Here is a 21,710-nt window from a genome sequence, read left to right as displayed (position 1 = left end):
AGAAGTAACAACAATAATAAGGGAATTAAACACTTCAAAAAGTGAATGTAACCCCACTTTTCATATGTCCTTAAAGGAGACAACACAGTGATTACATAATCTTACCCAGTTGTTTACAGACATGACTGACCACCTTCATGCGACTGTAATACAATTTTTTATTTTTTTTTGCAAAAATTAGATGAAAGTTTTTGTGTTTGTTTTTTCACTAGACTCCAAAGCAAATGATCACTTACTTAGAAAACATGCTTTTAAATGAAAAGCTCAGGGTGAATGAAATTCACACATATCCTCTATATAAAATGCTTTTCCAAATTGTAAATTGACTTGAAGACTTAAAATAAAGAGTCTATACATTATTTATTAGGATCATGATCTACATAAATGTCAGTAACAGTTATATTGAAGTCATCATAGTCCATGTAAACATCACACTGAAGTGTCCATCATTCTTGGGTAGAGGTATATCACAACAAAAAGTCTCTTGTATCTTAAACATTGTTTCTAATAGAGCCATCATTTTCACGTGGTGTAGTCTTCTTTCTCCGTATACTGAGTCCAGTTGAGATAAGATCGCCATATCCTTTTTGATGGGAGAATGCATAGGCAGAACGTCGAGCAGATAAGTTACGCTGGATTGGGCTCAGCATTTCTTCCTCTGGAAGTTCTTTCTCTTTGTAGCGTTCTGGATTTTTGTGGATCTTAAAAGGAGAAAAACAGATGACATTAGTCCAGGGCTGCATTCACAATTCTGACAACTTCAGAGCTTAAATCTCACAGTATTCCCTGCTTGTTCAGTGTCTGTACAGAGCTTGCTAAGCGGATTTACATCAAAAGCCATTAATGTCTTATGCTCCATAATAAATATACGCCTCAGCCAATACAAACATAAACCTCTGTGTTTTACATTAACAATGTTTTTAGCCATCCAGTATTGTTGTCTTTTTTATTCTTTCTGTATACTTATCACATGATGATTTCATGTAGGTTTTTAGCCAGTTGTTTTCCAATGTGTTTTTTTATTTATCCAAGGGTTCATGTCCGGTCACAATCCAACAATTGTCAACATGTGAAAAGTTGAAGCAAGAATATTTCTGAAAATTATAAAGCACTAATCGCAAGAACTTTAATTCATACTACACCTTCACACGCTACAAAATTATTATATATATGTACACTTACCTTAACCCGCAGAGACATCTGCTATATACGGCACTCTGCCGGCCAGGTTCTTCTGCGAGCCAAATACACTTCCCTGTGAAACGCAATCACCTTCACCGGTCACAGACCGGATATAAACCCTAGCTTTCTGTCATAACTCTCACACAAGCCATGATTAAGGATGCTGTGGGCGTATGAAACGCGTAGGCAGCGTGCATATTTTCAAATCCACCTTTGCACTTGGACAGTCGTCCTCATCTTTTAAACATTTTTCAAATAAAATTGGAACCCAGCTTCCTTTTTAAAAGTCTATTCTTCAATTTTGTGGCGCTGGATGCTTCCTTGTATTCCTGTTTGTTCTATGTACCGCGTGCCGACACGAGGATCCGGGCGCGGCTAGCAGCGTGATTCTGCCGAAGGTGAGCTTGAGGATACCTCCTATATATACTTCTTACATAGTTACTCCACCAGCAGAATAGTGAGTGCAGCTCTGGAGTATAATACATGATATAACTCAGGATCAGTACAAGATAAGTAATATAATGTATGTACACCAGCAGAATGGTGAGAGCAGCTCTTGGTATAATACAGGATGTAACTCTGGATCAGTACAAGATAAGTAATATAATGTATGTACACAGTGACTACACCAGCAAAATAGAGATTGCAGCTCTGGTGTATAATACAAGATAAAACTCAGGATTAGTACAGGAAAACTGATGTAATGTATGTACACAGTGACTCCACCTGCAGAATAGTTAGTAAAGCTCTGGAGTACAATACAGGTAGTAACTTTGGATCAGTACAAGATAAGTAATTTAATATTTGTACACAGTGACTCCACCAGACAATAGTGAGTGCAGCTCTGGACAATAATACAGACTTCAACTCAGGATCAGTACAAAATACGTGTAGCGTCCATGGCCGCGGACCATCGCGATTACTCACCCCCCGGCGGCCACAGCCATGAATCTGTGAGCGCTGGCCCGCATCTCCTCCTCAGGAGACGCCAGAGTTCACTTCCGGTCCAGTCCGCTGTGTCCCATAGGGTGCGCACATGGAAATTTTCACTAATTTGCCCATGATCACCCTGGACTATAAGAAGGGCCCTGCCCCTTTGCTCATTGCCTGAGCATTATTGTGTTTTCCTACGTTAATCTTGCAAATGGTCCCTTACTGTTATCCTGTTCCCGTGCCCTGCTACCTGTACCCTGTGCTATTTGTTCCTGTGCCTTAAACCTGTTGTAGTCATGTTGTGTCACTGGTTCCTCCTGCTGTGTTACACCTCGTCTGGTGTCTGCTGCCAAGGTCTCATCTGTGTCTAGCCATTGCTACTGTCTGAACCACTACAGGTACCCTTATGCTTGGACTATTTATATATTTACTTGGTACACTGTTTGGCCAGCTGCTGTCCCGCTACGGCGGTACGGCCCAGTGGGTCCACATACCCACAGATCGTGACAGTACGCTCAGGCCATGGACCCCGCTGGTCAACCCAAGACCATGATGACGTCACAAGCCATGCAGGCAGACCTGCGAGACCTTCGGTCAAGCCAAGTCCAACTTCTCCTGGCAGTGAACTCCATTACACAGCAACTAGATACGCAAGCTGCAGCCATCAAGGCACCTGTTCCTGCTCCTGCGGCTGTTCCTCCTATTACACCTCCTGGCCGCACCAGTACCGACTCCCGATTCTTGCCGCCTCTACCTTCTCGCTTCAACGGAGAAGCGAGTAGCTGCAGGGGTATTCTGAACCAGTGCCAGATCCACTTCAGCCTACATGCCAAAGCATTTCCGTCTGATGGCGCAAGGATCGCTTTCATAATCTCACTCCTTACTGGCAAGGCCCTAGCATGGGCGAATGCTATCTGGTAACATCAGGGACTAGAGACCCGTGACTTCCAGTGTTTCCTACAGACTTTCCGCTCTGTATTTGAGGTACCTGGGCGAGTCTCATCTGCTGCTGCATCTCTGCTGACCCTTTTCCAGGGAGACACCTCCATGGGCGAGTATGCCATTCAGTTTCGCACCCTGGCAGCAGAGCTGTCTTGGAACAACGAGGCCTTGGTGGCTACATTCTGGCAGGGACTGTCTTCTGAGTTTAAAGACGAGCTTGCCACTCGTGATCTGCTACCGACCCTGGATGACCTTATTCTTCTCGCCACCCGGATTGACATGAGGATCCGGGAGCGATCCCAAGAAGTTAGTCGGGAGAGAAGTCTTCCTACTTTCTAGCAATCCCTGTTGCTCTCAGCAGTTGTTCCACCAGAGGAGCCTATGCAGGTGGCCTGGCTCAAACTATCCGACCAGGAGAGAAAACGCAGACACACTTCGGGACTTTGTTTGTATTGTGGCCTCCGAGGCCATGTTGTGCATTTATTCCCCCAGAAGCCAAAGAACTCCAAATGCCTAGGATTGGTTGGAGGGACAACCCTAGGCGATATAGCGCTGAAAAAAAACCTCTCTTCAAAACTGTCCATCCCCGTGACCATAGTGTCTGTTGAAAAGACACACTGGTTCTCTGCCTATATGGACTCTGGATCCGAACCTAACTTCATCCAAAAAGACCTAGTGGATCTTCTCCAGTTCCCACAGTCCCTCTGGAGACGTCTTTGGCTGTTGCCTCAGTGAATGGACTGCCTCTGCCCGACGCGATTGTATCTGAAACCAAGCCGCTGAAGCTCCAAGTTGGAGCCCTTCATTTGGAGCTAATTTCATTTCTTGTCCTGCCCAAAGCCGTCAGCCCTGTGCTACTGGGTCTGCCTTGGCTTCGAGTATATGCTCCAGTCCTGGACTGGAATTTCCGGAGAAATTCTCCAATGGGGTTTCAAGTGTCTCAATCGCTGTCTGTTGCAGATCGTTCTGGCCCAGCCTCCTCTGCCTCAGTTGTTGGCAGGATTACATCCTCATTACTCTCAGTTTGCGGATGTCTTCAGCAAGAAGGAGGCTGAGACGCTGCCCACACACCGGGTTTATGACTGCCCTATTGAACTGGTTCCTAATGCGTCCCCTCCTCGTGGACGGGTATACTCTCTCTTCTCTCTCTCTCCTTGCCAGAGACTCAGTCTATGTCAGCCTATATCAAGGAGAATCTGGAGAGGGGTTTCATACAAAAATCCTCCTCCCCAGCCGGGGCCGGGTTCTTTTTTGTCAAGAAGAAAGACGGATCTCTTCGGCCTTGCATCGACTACCGGGGTCTCAATCAAATCACACAGTCAAGAACAAATATCCGTTGCCACTAATTTCCGAACTATTTGACCGCAAGTGAGGAGGCCAAGATTTTCTCTAAACTAGACCTGCGTGTGGCTTACAACTTGATCTGGATCCGCCGGGGTGACGAATGGAAGACGACATTCAACACCCGAGACGGGCACTATGAATACCTGGTAAGGCCCTTTGGTCTGTGTAATGCTCCCGTGGTCTTCCAAGAGTTCGTCAATGACATCTTCCGAGATCTCCTCTATATTTGTGTTGTGGTCTATCTCTATGACATTTGGATTTCTTCTCCAGATCCGACGACTCATCGGAGACATGTCCGTCAAATTCTGCTACGATTGAGGGAGAATCGCCTGTATGTCAAGCTGGAGAAGTGTGTGTTTGAGAAGAATTCTCTACCCTTCCTGGGCTACATAATCTCGGATCAAGACCTCAAGATGGATCCTGAGAAGGTAAAGTCCGTCCTGGAATGGCCACGTCCTCAAGGCTTGAGGTCCATACAGCGTTTTTTGTGATTCACCAACCTCTACCGGCAGTTTATCCCAAACTTCTCTTCACTGACAGCTCCCATCTCTACCCTCGACAAAAATTTTTATGAATGCCAAGGTGTGGACACCAGAGGCAGAATCTACATTTAAAGGGAACATGTCACCAACATTTTACTTATCCCTCACTGGCCGCTGCTATCAAAAGTTAATTGCCGTTATCCCCTCTCCTAAACTCCTCCTCCAACTGTAAATAATGCTCTGCAAACATTTTGCACCTTTTATCATTATAATCCGGTGTCCTGTTGTACGCACACCCCAGAAGAGGACATCAATGCACAAGCGCAGGATTTTGTGTGCTGGGGGAATGTGTGGAGTTGTCAATTAAAAGTAAGGAGGCGGGATTAACTCGGAAAGACTCTAAGAATGAAGATATGACTCTTTTCAAATGAAGATTTGACTAATTTCAAACGAACATATGGCTCTTTTATGCTCATTAGCATACAGCGCAGGAACACTAAAAAACTGAATACTAAAGCTGCACAGCCAACTAAGAAGACAATTATAGATTATATAGAAATGATTAAATAGCTATTATTCTAGACTTTTTTCTCCCGCAGAGTGCAATTACTCTATTGGGGATCGGGAATTACTGCCCATCAAATTGGACAGACTAGAGGGCGCAGCTCACCCCATCCTGACATATACCGACCACAAGAACCTCACCTATCTCCAGTCGGCCGAACGGCTGAACCCCCTGTCAAGCCAGGGGGTTGCTGTTCTTCACCCAGTTCCAGTTTGTGCTCCACTACCATCCTACTGACAAAAATTTGAGGGCCGATGCTTTGTCCAGGTCATTCGAGACATGGAGTTTCCGCAAAGTATCATTGATCCATCCTGTATTATTTCTGTTAATCCTCTGCAAGATAGAGACATCCCTCCGGGGAGGACTTTTGTGCGCCTGGCAGTCAGGAGGAGAATCCTTCGCTGGGGGCACAGCTCCAAACTGGCTGGGCATGCTGGTGCTCGTAAAACCCGAGATCTAATTGCCCATTATTTCTGGTGGCCCGCGCTGCCCAAAGGTATTGTGAACTTTGTCTCGTCCTGCACTGTGTACGCTGCCAACAAGGTTGCTCACTCCAAGCCTGCTGGTCTGCTCCAACCTCTGCCTGTGCCCAATGCTCGCTGGCAGCATACAGCAATGGACTTTGTCACAGACCTTCCTTCCTCTGCTGGATGTAATACGGTCTGGGTGGTGGTGGACCGGTTCTCGAATATGGCTGATTTTGTTCCGCTGTCCTACCTTCTGCTTCTAGACTGGCCAACCTCTTCATGCAACACATCTTCCGCTTGCATGGCTTGCCTCTTCATATTGTGTCTGATCGGGAGGTTCAGTTTACAACAAAATTCTGGAGAGCGCTCTGTAAACTCCTAGATGTGAAGTTGGATTTTTCCTCAGCCTACCATCCCCAGTCCAATGGTCAAGTCGAGAGGATTAACCAAATCATGGAGAATTATCTACGACACTTCAGCTCCATGCAGCGTGATGACTGGGTACAGTTTCTTCCATGGGCCGAGTTCTCAAAAAACAACCACACAGTGAGTCCACTACTTCTACACTGTTCTTCATTGTCTACGGCAACATCCACAAATTCCTCTTCCTGTTTCAGCTATGTCACTGGTGCCCACAGCTGACTCTGCATTCAGGGACTTTCTACAGGTCTGGTAGCGAACCCTTTCCGCTATTCTACTGGCAGTCGACTGCATGAAGCAAAAGGCGGATACTACAAGAAGAGAGCCGCCTCAGTATCATCCAGGTACCAAAGTCTGGCTGTCCTTAAGGAATGTCCGTCTAAAGGTACCTTCGTACAAGTTTGCTCCCAGGTTCCTCGGACCCTATGAGATCCTACATCAAATCAACCCTGTCTCCTACAAGCTTCGGCTGCCTCCTACCATCAGAATCCCCAACTCCGTTCATGTGTCCCTCATGAAGCCTGTGGTCCTTACCCGCTACATAAAAACACCTAGCTCTGCAGTTGCTCCCAGCGGTTCTTCCAATGTATTTGAGGTTAAGGAGATCCTGTACTTCTAAAAAGTTGGAGGAATAACTTTTTATTTGATGGATTGGAAGGGGTTTGGTCCAGAGGAGAGGTCCTGGGAGCCAGAAGAGAACCTCAGTGCCCCTGCCCTCATTAAAGGGAATGTGTCGGTAGAAACTGTAATTTTTTTTTTCAGTTTAACAATTAGTATTTGAGTGATTACACATTGTTTTATTTTTTTTTATTTTTTCACAAGTCAGGAAATATTATAAATTAGATTCTAATTTATAACATTTCCATGTGCTGGTCACTAGAGGGAGCAGTTCCCAAAATTGCAGCATGGTCACTGTGGTAAAGTAACGTCATTGATTTATGCTGCAAATTTGGGGGGGACACACTCTCCTCTTGTGTCCTCACGCAATCCCCCCTCCCTTCTTCTGGCTAGTGCCAGGAGAAGGAAGGGTTTGAATTTTCAAACCTCCTACACTGTGTGCCGCCATTTTCTAAGCGACTGCACAGTGTAGGAGGATTAGATAAAGGGCTCAGCAGACAGTATCACACGAACATACACGAACATAATACACACATCACATACACGAACATAAATTACCTGCTCTTGTCGCCTCCGCTGGTCTACGCCAGAAGTGGTCATCTTACTGTCCGGCAGCGGCTTCCGGTCAACATGAAAATGGCGCCGGATTTTGCTCTACGAACGAGTGTACGCTTCTGTAAATGGAACGGCTCCCGTTCGAATTCACTATGGGGTTGTATGTGCCGTACTCCATCTCTGTATGTGTCGTTAATCGACACATACAGAGATGAAACAAAATGGCAGCGCCCATAGAGAAGTAAAAGTAAGAACACAGTAAAAAGTTTAAAGTCACAACACAAATAAATACAATTTTTTTTATATTTTATTAAAGGCAATATAATAAAAAAAAAAAATTCATGACACCTTCCCTTTAAGAAGTTTCTCTCTTGCTCTGGCCCCACGATGAGGGGCGTAAGTGGGGGAGACACTATAGCGTCCATGGCCGCGGATCGTCGGGATTACTCACCCTCCGACAGCCACATCCATGGATCTGTGAGCGCTGGCCTGCATCTCCTCCCCAGGAGATGCCAGTGCCCACTTCCGCTCTGGTCCACTGTGTTCCGTAGAGTGCGCGTGCACGCTCGTGTCCGGCCTTAAAGGGCCAGCGCGCGCATATGAGAATTATCACTAATTAGCCCATGATTACCCTGGACTATAAGAAGGGCCCTGCCCCTTTGCTCATTGCCTGAGCGTTGTTGTGTTTTCCTATATTAGTCTTGAAAATGGTCCCTTAGTGTTATCCTGTTCCCGTTGTTTCCGTGCCCTGCTACCTGGTCCCTGTATCCTGTGGTATTTGTTCCTATGCCTTAACCCCTTCCCGCCGCAGCCCTTTTTCAGATTTCCATTTTCATTCTTTCCTCCCTACCTTCCAAAAGCCATAACTTCTTTATTTTTACGTCAATATAGTCCTATGAGGGCTTGATTTTTGCGGGACGAATTGTAGTTGTTTGTAGCACCATTTATTGTGCCATATAATGTACTAGGAAACGGGAAAATAATTAATTGTGGGGTAGACCTGGGGGCCTTCTTTAGGCCCCCAGGCAGCCATAGCAACCATCCCCCCCGCGATTGCGTTGTGGGGGGCACGATGAGCTGTTAGAGGGGGTTGCCCCCTCTTTCTAAAGATTTCAATGTTGTGGTCGGTATTGACCGCAGCATTTAACGAGTTAAACAAGAGGGATCGCGCTCAAGCGCGATGCCGCTCGTTACTCTGAAGTGTCGGCTGTAACATACAGTCGATACGGGCATCGTATGGAGCGGGTTCACTCCATGAGCCCGTACCATTCTTCCCCTACCCGACTTTGGTGTATGGATACGTCAAATGTCGGGAAGGGGTTAAACCTGTTGGAGTCGTGTTGTGCCACCGGTTCTGCCTGATGTGTTACACCACATCTGGTGTCTGCTGCAAAGATCCCATCTGTGCCTAGCCGTTACTACTGTCTGAACCACTACAGGTACCCTTGTGCTTGGTCTATTTATATATTCACTTGGTACACTGTTTGGCCAGCTGCTATCCTGCTACGGCGGTATGGCCCAGTGGGTCCACATAACCACAGATCGTGACAATACGTAATGTCATGTATGTACACAGTGACTCCACCAGCAGAATAGTGAGTGCAGCTCTGGAGTATAATAAAGGCTGTAACTCCAGATCAGTACAGGATAAGTAATGTAATATATGTACACAGTGACTTCACCGGCAGTATAGTGAGTGCAGCTCTGGAGTATAATACAGGCTGTAACTCAGGGTCAGTACATGATAAGTAATGTCATTTATGTACACAATGACTCCACCAGCAGAATAGTGAGTGCAGCTCTCAAGTATAATGCAGGCTGTAACTCAGGATCAGTACATGATAAGTTATCTGATTTATTTATAAAGTTTCTCAATGTTTTATGCAGATTATATTATGTATAGAAATTATAAAACTGAGATTAATGGAGAAAATAAAATGTACACAAGTAACATTTATATGTAGTATATTTGCATTTACTGCTGATAGCTTCCCTTAAAAAAAAGTTATTAATCACATATTTGCATAAAATGTCGAGGACCAGGTACTTACTTTATCAACTTGAGATGGCCAGACAATCTTGATCAAAAAGTTCATTGCCAAATAGGGAAGCAGACATATAGCGGTTGTTAAGATGATTATTAACCAGATGTATGCTTGTCTTAATGCAGTTGTAATAGTTCCTGGATTGGGATAAGGAAAAATTGCTTAGCAAGTCCTTCTAGAGCGCTTAGACCAACCAAGTCCTTGTTTTAAGGGGAACCCTACTTTTCCATTAAAGGGAGCCTGTCAGCACATTAATGCTGCCCTAACTTGCGACAGGTGACCCGATTACATTAAACTATGTTTTACTCTAAAGTGCTGCAGCGATTTAATGAAATCATAGGGGGAATTTATCAAGTACTCTACGACAGTTTTCTGGCGTATAAAAGTTGCAATTTGCGTAAAAACTCAGTTTTTACGCAAAAATATATTGACTTTTGCAATTTCTAAAAAGTGGCTCAGCTTAGCAGGAGGGGCATGGCCACTCAGGGAATTACAAGTCATTATAATTTACATCAGAAACTGGCATAAGTTATAGCAGAAAACTACTCTCCTATCTGATGCACAAACAGCCATAGATGTACCTAATTTATTAGGAGGTGCCGCCTTTTAGTAAATGAAGTACATTTTACTCAAGTACTCTTTATTTTAAGACTGGCATATGAAAATCTGCCCCATAGTATTAACACTGGTTCGTTTAGTGTAATCAGGGCACCAGTGGCTATATCACGGTGCCCACCATTTATAGTATAATGAAAAGTTATACACTTTTTCAATATACTTTCTGTATCAATTCCTGAACAGAACTCTGGTGCTGTCATATAATAGGAACCTTCATTGTTTAGTTCCAGGAATAACAATCTGTCCTAGCAATGTGATGGACACACAGGTGCATGGCTTACAGCACAGTTATCAGAGCTGTGTATTGTAACGAGTCCATCACATGACCAGGACAGGTTCCCATTAAATTACAGCAAGCAGAGATCTTAAAAAAACTTGAGGATTTGTTACAGAAAGCATATTGGAAAATTGTATTGATTTTTTATTATACAAAGAATAACATTTATTTACCCTGTTCATATGCCCTATTAGGACATATGGACGTTATAGAGTGGGTCACATGCTTAGGATCCCTCGATTAACTAGAGCATAGATCCGTTAACAAAGAATGGCTATCGTTCTGGTGGATCTGGGCTGACCATGTATGACAGTGGCCTTTGCAGGGGAAATGCAGTGACATCAGCTGTACTTCATGTTTTTTAGATGCCGGACGATAAATGATCACGGCTGGCTTGAGTTGAAAAAAAGAGTGTCTTGATGAAACAACCCCTTTAACATGAATGATGGACCAAAATGAAGGATCTTTCAGCCAACAGTTGTATTATGTCTATGGCCAGCTATAATGTTATACTTTGTTTTTGACTATATATTCAGCTGTGTTTTTGTGATATTATAGCATACTGGACATAGCACAGATTTAACTGCACCGTTACTGATGAAATCAGGGTATATATTTTTATATTGTAGTCCACAAATAACCCTAAGCTAAAAGATACGCACTCTTGAGTCGAAGCCCGATCCACATTAAGTCCATCTTCAAAACACACAAGAGTACCCATTATGAATGGTGGAAAAAGGTTTAATTTAACACTGTGGATAGAGTTCTTTACTGTAAGAGCAGGCATAGTCTTTTGTTATGGCAAACTGGACCGTGTCTTGTAAGGGTATGTGCACACGATGAGAGGCTTTTACGTCTGAAATGACAGACTGTTTTCAGGAGAAAACAGCTGCCTCGTTTCAGACGTAATTCCTCCTCCTCGCATTTTGCGAGGCTTCTCTGACAGCCGTAAATTTTGAGCTGTGCTTCATTGAGTTCAATGAAGAACGGCTCAAATTCCGTCTGAAAGAAGTGTCCTGCACTTCTTTTGACGAGGCTGTATTTTTACGCGTTGTCGTTTGACAGCTGTCAAACGACGACGCGTAAATGACAGGTTGTCTGCACAGTACGTCGGCAAACCCATTCAAATGAATGGGCAGATGTTTGCCGACGTATTGGAGCCGTATTTTCAGATGTAAAACTAGGCATAATTCGCCTCGTTTATGTCTGAAAATAGGTCGTGTGAACCCAGCCTAAGGGTATGTGCACACGTAGTGACCAAAAACGTCTGAAAATCCAGAGCTGTTTTCAAGGGAAAACAGACCCTGCTTTTCAGACGTTTTTTGACCAACTCGCATTTTTCGCAGCGTTTTTCGCGCCGTTTTCGCTGCGTTTTTTACGTCCGTTTTTGGAGCTGTTTTCATTGGAGTCTATGAGAAAACAGCTCCAAAAACGTCCAAAGAAGTGTCCTGCATATAATGTATATAAGTGTCCTGCACTTCTTTTGACGAGGCTGTATTTTTACGCGTCGTCGTTTGACAGCTGTCAAACGACGACGCGTAAATTACAGGTCGTCTGCACAGTACGTCGGCAAACATCTGCCCATTCATACGCCTCGTTTACGTCTGAAAATAGGTCGTGTGAACCCAGCCTAAGGGTTGCACTTTGCCATATGCTGGATCAACAATAGTTAGCCCGTCTAAGGAGGTTGTCCAATATCTGTCAAGCCCTTTGTAGACAAAAAAAGTTTTCCCTTCCCCATGCTTGTGACAGTTTCAGGAGAAAAAACAAAACGTGAGTAGTCTGTCCAGAATAAAGCAGTAGAACTCTATGGAGTACTATAGTTATATACCCCTAATACTAGTTAGAGGGATTGTCCATGTTGACCATGTTGGACAACCCCTTTTGTTAGGTTAGTGAAGATAAAATGATCACAAGTTATCTAATCTGTGGGGGAACCTGGTAGAAAGTATCATAGTAAGTATTCCCCTGTTCAGGACCCCCACTATGAGCCTGTTAAATACGCAGTGTTATAATGAATGCTATTCAATAGAACTGAAGATACATTATGCTGACTTTGCAAAACATATATCAGCTATTTCAATATCCAAGGAATGCATGAGTAATGACAATTGTAGGTCTTCCAAATGTAGACACAAATGCCACCTAAATGTTAAGACATGCCTATACTCAGGGCCGTATTTATGACAGACAGAGATGGACATAGGGGGGAGGGTGGTCATCCAGAGAGACGCTCAAGGATATACATTGATTCCAAGGATGAATAAACACACCCAGGCTAAGCAAGATGGAGATGACAAGTGTCCCATACAATGACCATGTAAGATGATATCTTTATCCTGTATTTGTAAACTATAGTTTTGTATGTATCTGTGCTATAGTATTATGTTTATTACTATTTTTAAATAAACTAACCATTTTTTGTATAAGTTTTGTATTCCTGCTTTTAAATACTAATCAGGTATATTGATGGAAACACGGTCAATATGAACTATTTAGTGAGTCAGAAAGGACCACATTTAACAGAGCCAGAACGGACAGCCGCTCGAGCCATCAATGAATTACATAGACAGCCATTTATCTGAAATTGATGGCTGGAAAAGACTTCCCCCGCAAAATCAGCTGTTTGCCATGGGTCTCAGAACCTGGACCCACGGCGATCAGCTGATCAAGTTGGACGCTGCCATGATAAAGGGGTTGTTTTTGGTGAGACAGCCCCTTCAACCTCACCTAGCCACAGCTTCTACTTTTATTCTTTGCATCAACCAACCTAATTATATATACCTGTCATGGTTAACATGGAGGTAAAGAGGATGTGCATGCCGCTGCTTTGTAAGTCATATGTTATCGCAAAGTAAATCATGATTGTTCCAAACACAGAAAACGTAAATAAAAAGGTCCAGTACGTCATAGTTAGCCCAGCCTACATGTGAACATAAAAATATATAAAGGTCAGCATGTAGTAATAACAATAATGTAATAAAAATAATAATAATAATAATGTAATAATAACAACAACAACAACAACAATAATAATAATAATAATAATAATAATAATAATAATGTAATAATAACAACAACAATAATAGTAATAATGTAATAATAATAACAATAATAATATTAATGTAAGAAAATAATAATGTAATAATAATAACAATAACAATAATGATAATAATAATGTAATAATAATAATAATAATAATAATAATAATAATAATAATAATAATAATAATAATAATAATAATGTAAGAAAATAACAATAATAATAATGTAAGAAAATAATAATAATAATAATGTAATAATAACACCAATAACAATAATAATAATAACAACAATGTAATAAAATAATAATAATGTAATAATGTAATAATAATAACAATAATAATAATAATAATAATAATACTACTACTAATAATAATAATAATAATAATAATGTAATAATAATAATAATAATAATAATGTAGCAAAGCTAAAATTTTAATAAGAAAATCAATGAGTGATGTAGACCTTACTCACACCTAGAAATGTTAATTCTTCATCAGATTTTGAGTGGATTTGGCAATGCACATTAAAGGGGTTGTCCGGGCATTTCATATTGATGGCCTATCCTTAGGATAGGTCATCAATATCAGATTGGTGGGGATCCGACACCCAGCAACCCCACCGATCAGCTGACTGAAGGGGCGTTCATCAGTGTTTACCACGCACAGCACCTTACACTTCTGCAGCTGATTGCTGGGGGTGCCTAGGGATAGGCCATCAATATAAAATGCTCAGACAACCCCTTTTATAAACATATTTTTTAGTCATGTTTTCTGTTTTTTGTTGATGAACAAATTATACAAACATAACAACATTGCCAAATACAATAGATGCAGGGATGACAAAACGTTTGACAATTGTGGTGCTTATATTGCTCATATTTACTGTTTCTCTGGGACACAGCACAGGAATTACAGAAATTTGGACAAAAGTGACATATTACCTTAATCAATAAAAACAGGTAAATCATATGGATTGCAGAACATACATAATCCTCCGCAGCCATCTAATCATTGCAAGTTTACCACTCACAAAATAAAAATTGCCACTATCGGACCCTCTGCCTATCCCCCGAAAAGTCTACTTTTTTCCCCTTTTCATCCAGAGTTATCACCCCCCTGACCCAGAGATCTATTCAGCATCTCCTTACATACCATGCTGTATAACAAAAAGGAGAAACCAAGTCTGTGATCTCCTGTCTGTTCAAATACTGTGCAATAAAATGTCTCCATTTTCTTAAAAAACTCTCTGTCGTCCTTTCTTTACATCTCTCAGTATCTAGGCGATCCACACCTAGGGGTTTTTTCAATTGGGCAATCAACTCAGCGATTGTAGGAGTGTTCGAGCTCAGCCAATTTTGTAATGGACATCTCTTTGCCACCAAGGCAATATGAACCACCAAGGGAACACCCTTTGGAGTAGTAGAAGTCTCCTCGTCAGGAGGTCTCACTTGGTGAAATAACATGCATTGCGGTGATGATGGCAGGGAGTATGACCAAAAGGACTCAATAAATTGGCATGTGTCTTCCCAAAATGTCTGGGTATCCGGACACGTCCAAATGCCATGCCACATATCAAATCTAATGGCTTTACATTAAAGGCACGCTGTGATCCTATCAGGACACGAAGCTAAGGCCTGAATATTAAAGCCGTATATTGCATTGTGCATGAGTTTGAAATATGTTTCCCTCCATCTTTCGTTAATGATTTCCTTGCGTATTATCTCCTATCCTTTTAATATGGTATTAGCTATATCTAGGTCTCCCGTCCACCTTTCCCAAGTTTTATAACAGACTGTCGGCTGTAATTTAATGGCCTTGTTCCGGATATTATACCAAGAGGAAATAGTGTCCTTCTCCGTTCTAGGGCCTAGAATTTCGTCAAAGGTGTTCAGTCGCCTCTATGTGTAATGAATTTAATCTGTCCTTACAGAACTTCATAATTTGCATAATGAGGAAGTTATGTCTTTCAGTTAAGCTATATTTTTCTTTTAGCTCAAGCATAGTGAGGTACCTCAGGGATTCGGAGTGCATTAAGTGATGGGCAATCATAATGTTCCTGTCCCTCCATTCTTTAAAGAGACCATTTTCCCTACCCTGGGTAAATTCCGGGTGGTCCCAAAATGGCATCTGTTTAGATAGCAAGAAGGGTACTTTAAATAGTTTTCTTATTATCTTCCACGCTGCTATAGTGTCTCTAAGTAAAAGTGAGTGCTTCGTAGAACTTGGGAGCTTGGCAAGCCTAGTATGAAGTAGGGACAATGGGTTCCATGGGGACGCGAGTTGTTTTTCTAGCTCCCAATTCGAGAAATGATTAGTGCCATTCCACCAATCTAGCAGATGTCGAAATAGACACGCTAGGTTATAGCCTCTTATGTTGGGAAAATGTATCCCACCCTCTGCTTTACAATACATTAATTTGGATAGTGCTATCCTGGGATGCCGTCCGTTCCAGATAAATTGTGAGAAGGCCGCGTTAAGTCGCCTCATGCCTACATGTTTCAGCAGTATAGGAAGAGTTTGTAATGGGTAAAGGAGATTTTAATAAATTTTTTTTGTGTTTGTGTTTATTTTTTACAGGTTCGGTCGTTGGACTACGTCGGATTCGAGTACTACTTTGATGACGGCGCTTTTTATTATCAATAAAATGGTTAACGAGGATTGTGTGGGTTTTTTATTTCAATAAAATATTTTTTCTATATCTGTATTTTTTTAAAACGTTATTACTACAGCCTTAGTAATGGCCTCTGGCTGATTGACAGCATCCATTACTAAGTCGGGGCTTAGTGTTAGCCGATGCAAAGGCTAACACGAACCCCCCCATTATTACCCCTGTACCCACCTCCACCAGAGGTGCCGGGAAGAACCGGGTAAGATCCAGTACCTGACGATTTGTAGTGATGGTCGGGCACTGGGGTGGCCGCAGGCTGATATTATCAGGCTGGGAAAGGCTAAACACAGTGGCCCTTTCAACCCTGGTAATGCTAGGCTGTGGCTGCTGTGTTGTATCTGGCTGGTTATGAAAAATGGGGGGACCCCACGTCATTTAAAAAAAAAATAAAACTAATAATAATTGGAAAGAACAATGTGGGGTTCCCCAATTTTTGATAATCAGCCAAATACAATAGAGCAGCAGCCACCTAGCATTACCAGGGTGGGAAGGACCACAGTTTCTGGCCTTTCCCAGCCTAATAATACCAGCCTGCGCCCGCCTTGGTGCCCGAACATCACTACAGATGGTCGAGTACTGGATCATACCCGGCTCTTCCCGGTACAACTGGTGGCGGTGGGTACCGGGGTAATAATGGGGGTTAGTGTTAGCCTCTTCATGTCTAACATTAAGCCGCGCCTTAGTAATGGACGCTGTCAACCAGCCAGCGGCCATTACTAAGGAGGTAGTAATAATGTTTAAAAAAGTACAAGGACAAAGAAAAAATATTTTATTGAAATAAAAAAAAAACGCACAACCCTCGTTAACCATTTTATTGATAATAAAAAAACTCTGTCATCGAAGTAGTCCTCGAATCCGAAGTAGTACAACAACCAAACCTGTGAAAAAATATAAACACAAAAAAAAATTAGTAACACATAAAAAAGCAAAATAATTATTATCTTACCTTTCCTGGGTCCAGCGCTGGAGCCGCAATATCAGCGAGCTGGGCCCTATATCTAATCCTATCATGTGTGATACTGTCTGCTGAGCCACTGTATCTAATCCTATCCATAGCTATAGGGTCATAGTGCTATAGATATGCTGTCTCCTATATACACATACACGCACACACATTTTTTTGGGGGTATGTGTATTGGGGCTATTTCCCCTGATGTTTCAAGACCTTCATGACGCCCTGGCTGCTAGTGCTGCATCATTGTCACTTAGGAGACACAGCGATGCAGCTGAAAGCTGCGGGCCATCGGCCATGAGAAGTTTGAGAGGTGGTACAAGAAGAACCTTTTGCATCGGGGCCCATGAGCCTTTATCTACGCCCCTGGCAGCAGCTGAAGTGTATTATGATGATTTACAGAAGCAAGGACACTGAACTCTATAATACACATAATACACAATGCGTAACTTTTTTAAGAGAAAGAACACAACATGTCAAGCAGGGCCTAAGTAGCACTACTCATCTCCGAATACTGCATAGTACCAAAATCCAAGGAAAAATCTTTTTGACTCACCTGAAAGTTTACAATAATAACAAGGGCAGTGGCAGTAGTAAAAGCGAACGTCTGATAGTCTGAATTCACTAATCCCTCGCCTGTGGTCATTTGCCAGAAAGCTCCATAAGGTATGAAGAAAATGGCCAGGGATGACACGATACCATGGAAAAGACTGAGGAAGAACTTTGTGTAGTTGAACAATTGACCTTTTTGCCCGGGGATATAGAGACTTGGACACTGCATGCTGAGCTTGTCATTGACGTCCTTGTTTGTAAAGAAGAAATACATTTATTGTAACGAAAAAACATAAGGCAAAGCAAAACCTAGAATTGGCCCGACCCCCTACTGTAAGCACCGACAAATAATTATAATTTCTTTTTTTTTTAAATTGAATTTAATATCAAATAATTATTAATAATCTTATTTCATAAATTAACTTTATAGGAGTTGAAGCTCCAGTTTTCAAACACAGAGCTACAAAATCTCTTGCTTCCATTCACATGGCAAATGAGAAAACAATTACTTCATGCAGCCACCACTAGAGGGAGCTTAGTGCCCATGGATTTAGGCTGGGTTCACATTGTGCGTATTTTGCATACTTTTTTTTTGGTTGATGAAAACCTATTGAGAGACATTAGGTTATATGTACCAAAACAAAACAAAAAAAACATTCTAAAAATGCAACAAAAATGCACAGTGTGTACCCAGCCTTATACAGCTTCTATTGAACTCCAGGTGGTCTGCTCTCCCTAGTGGTGGCTGCAGGCAAGTGCTATTGCTATCAGACAAAAGAAGCAACTCAGTGCTGTTCCCCCTCTAACTACAGGCCCCATAGGGTTTAGGTTCTCTGCCTCTATAGAAGGTACGCCACTTTTGTCAATATTTTCGTTGCATTGATTTCTGGCGGTCCTGAATGGCGAATCTGCCTATTTATACAGTGATACACACCTTTTCCTCTATAAAGCTAGTCATATTTACCATTCGGGACTGCAGGAAAGCTGGATAAAAACCCCTATGGGATCTGTAATGCAATATTTGCTGTCAGCCAGCTTTGCCCAAATTAATATAACTAAGTATCTTCCGCATAGAATTGTAAAGGATATGTACACTTTTGTTCCAATTTTTTTAATGCGTTATGAAAAACAAAGCAACTTTGCAAATAATCTAAATTAAAAATGTCCTCCCCTTTTGTGTCTTCAGCTGCTATGAAGACCTATGCGCATTCATGGTAACAGACAACAAACAAACAAACAAACAAACAAACAAACAAACAAACAAACAAACAAACAAACAAACCCTGTGTAGTATAATCCTGAAGTCATACTGTCATCTGTCTGTCCCCTACTTCTTGCAAATCTATTGAATGTATGACAGGATCAGACTACACGGGACTTGTTTGTTGTCTGTTACCATGGAGACACATAGGTCTTCATAAGAACTGTAGACACAAACCAGTTGGAAATGCTTAAAAAAGACTGCAAAGACTAGAAATAAAACAAAATTGGTTGTAAAAGTGGACAGCTCATGGATTTCATCATTAATATTTTATATTTTTTTGGGGGGGGGGGGCACTAATGGAATATTTAGCTTGCTGTAAATAGATAGAAAATCATGAATAAGATATGCATTCTAAAGGAGAGGAACACAGGGTAATTGTTGACATAATAACTTTTCTCTTCTGTTATAAGCACAACGTTAATCTAACTGTGAGTCATGTCTGACAGTCTGGTTGCTAGGGATACACAGCCTAACAACCACAGTACCCTGTCGCATATTTTGCATTGGTGCTCAGGAGCTTCAAGTTACGCCTTTGCCGTCCAACACCATGTCTCTAAAGTTAAGTCAAGGGAGGTTGATAGGAGCCAAAGTGGTGCGGCACTCTGAAGAGCAAACAGCCCCTTCATTCTAGAGATCGTTGGGGGTCTCAGCACCTTGACCCCCACCAATACTTTCTTCTGACATAGCTATAGTCTTCTACTTACCTGGTCTTGTAGTCCAACAACAATTATAGGAAGACTGGAATACAGCAGGTTGTAGAGCGACAAGAACACGGTGTCGTACACAGTCTGGCAACAGAGGGTGGATAAAACAAAAATCATTAAAAAAATATAAGAAAAATTCATATTGAACACTTAGATTAACCTCTTCCAGCAAAATAGCCTAAATCTACATCATCAGCAGGAGGTAGTTCCTACATATGTACATCATGGTAATTTATAGTACAATATAGATTGCCCCTTTTGACAAGTCCCAGCCAAACTCTGGCGTACTTTGCCTTTATTGGGTTGAAGGTCACTAGTATTTATAGGACATTTAAGGTATGTGCACACACACTAATTACGTCCGTAATTGACGGACGTAATTCGGCCGCAAGTCCCGGACCGAACACAGTGCAGGGAGCCGGGCTCCTAGCATCATACTTATGTACGATGCTAGGAGTCCCTGCCTCGCTGCAGGACCACTGTCCCGTACTGAAAACATGATTACAGTACGGGACAGTTGTCCTGCAGCGAGGCAGGGACTCCTAGCATCGTACATAAGTATGATGCTAGGAGCCCGGCTCCCTGCACGGTGTTCGGTCCGGGACTTGCGGCCGAAATACGTCCGACAATTACGGACGTAATTAGTGTGTGTCACATACCCTTATAGAATGAATATTTCCTAAAGTATATCTCATAACTTAAAATTGTACTATAACACAGGTTTCTACTGGCTGGAAGATCCACCCTTAGAGAATGCAAACCCATTGATAAGATCCCATTGGTCTAGAATTTTCAGACGATAAAAAAAAAAATTGCATGCAGGAAAGATACAGTCTGTACCATGCCCTTCTCCCCAAAGTGGGTGCAGCTGCACCTATAACCTTGTCTAGTATGGTACTGTATCGATGCCCAAATTTAAAAAGGTCCTGTATAAAGGGGAGTTTTACCTAGAATAATTTTATGACTTTAACAGAACTTGGTTGGGGTTTGCGAGGTCAGACCCCTACAGATTACCCCCCAAAATTGACTATGGCTCTATAGAGCGTCCATACCCCAGTGCCCCATTGGCATCTTATTAGAGCTCTACTCTGGTGCTGGACACTACGATTGATGGAAATCTCTGAGCCATGCTGAAGGGATTTGGGGACTCCAAACAGTGCTGCCAGATATTAATTTTGGATATGAATTTTGGAAAAAGTTGTGGACAGGGGTCACAAATCCCCATGATGTCATCTACTGGATCTCTTGGATGCCACGTTAGCTTGATACACAATAATAAATTCATAGTGGAATTACTCATGTTGGATGGAGTTTTCTTTTTAACATGTGGCTTTAAAATTTTTGAATTATGTTATACTGACCTGACCAGAGAATCCATTGAAGAAGGCGTACCAAAAGTGCACAAGTGTATAGGCAAAGTTCTTGTAGAAGAAATAAGTTAAAAACTTGCACATGCGGATGTAAGACCATCGGCCATGAACCAGAAGAAGCCTTTGGAGGTATCTGAATTGGGCAAAGGAGAAGTCACTGGACATCACCGCCTGCATTCCCTCCTGTCCACTTATGCCAACTCCTATATGGGCAGCTGCAGAAAAAAAAGTAAAATAGGCACAGCTATGATAACAGATAAAGTAATCAACAATAAAAAGTCTGCTGGTTGCTACTGGAATCAGTCGACATTGTGCTGACAGACATACCCAAACAGCTTAGCCAGGCAACTACAATACAATACAAACTAGCACTTTACATGAGATTTCTGTATGCTGCATTGTGTACAGACAAGCTTTTATGTAGATTAATTCAAGATGGGAAATCTTGAGAACCTACTCATTAAAGGGGTTGTCTTACCACCCCCCGCAAACAGCTGATTTAGTGAGGGGTAGCTGCGGCAAGTCAGGCGAAATGTGGTGTTACCCGGCGGCCATTCAGATGATTGTCTGTCCATTTTTTTTTACATGTCCAAGTATTACATGGACGAATCGAATATGCCGGAACAGGAGCTTCTCTTATAGGGCGTTTCTATATTCTGGCTCATCCCGAGCTGGGGACCACCCTCTATAATGCCAATATGTCCTAACA

The 21,710-nt window shown here is 42.2% G+C and overlaps 1 protein-coding gene across 1 annotated transcript in view; it reads right to left on the bottom strand.

Moving 5' to 3' along the window:
• Window positions 1–343: 343 nt before the first annotated feature.
• The window catches only part of LOC142747437 (phospholipid-transporting ATPase IC-like), a 79,339-nt gene continuing 57,972 nt past the window's right edge, over window positions 344–21,710 (bottom strand). Inside the window, 6 exon segments of the mRNA XM_075854979.1 lie at window positions 344–701; window positions 9,560–9,690; window positions 13,233–13,371; window positions 17,668–17,913; window positions 19,632–19,715; window positions 20,993–21,216. Coding sequence (XP_075711094.1) covers window positions 492–701; window positions 9,560–9,690; window positions 13,233–13,371; window positions 17,668–17,913; window positions 19,632–19,715; window positions 20,993–21,216 — 1,034 coding nt within the window. The 3' untranslated portion in view covers window positions 344–491.

Source organism: Rhinoderma darwinii, chromosome 1 (genome assembly GCF_050947455.1).
Source record: "Rhinoderma darwinii isolate aRhiDar2 chromosome 1, aRhiDar2.hap1, whole genome shotgun sequence".
In the NCBI taxonomy this organism is placed as follows: domain Eukaryota; kingdom Metazoa; phylum Chordata; class Amphibia; order Anura; family Rhinodermatidae; genus Rhinoderma; species Rhinoderma darwinii.
Note: the sequence above shows the minus strand (reverse complement) of the source record. Positions and strands in the feature narration are given on the sequence as shown.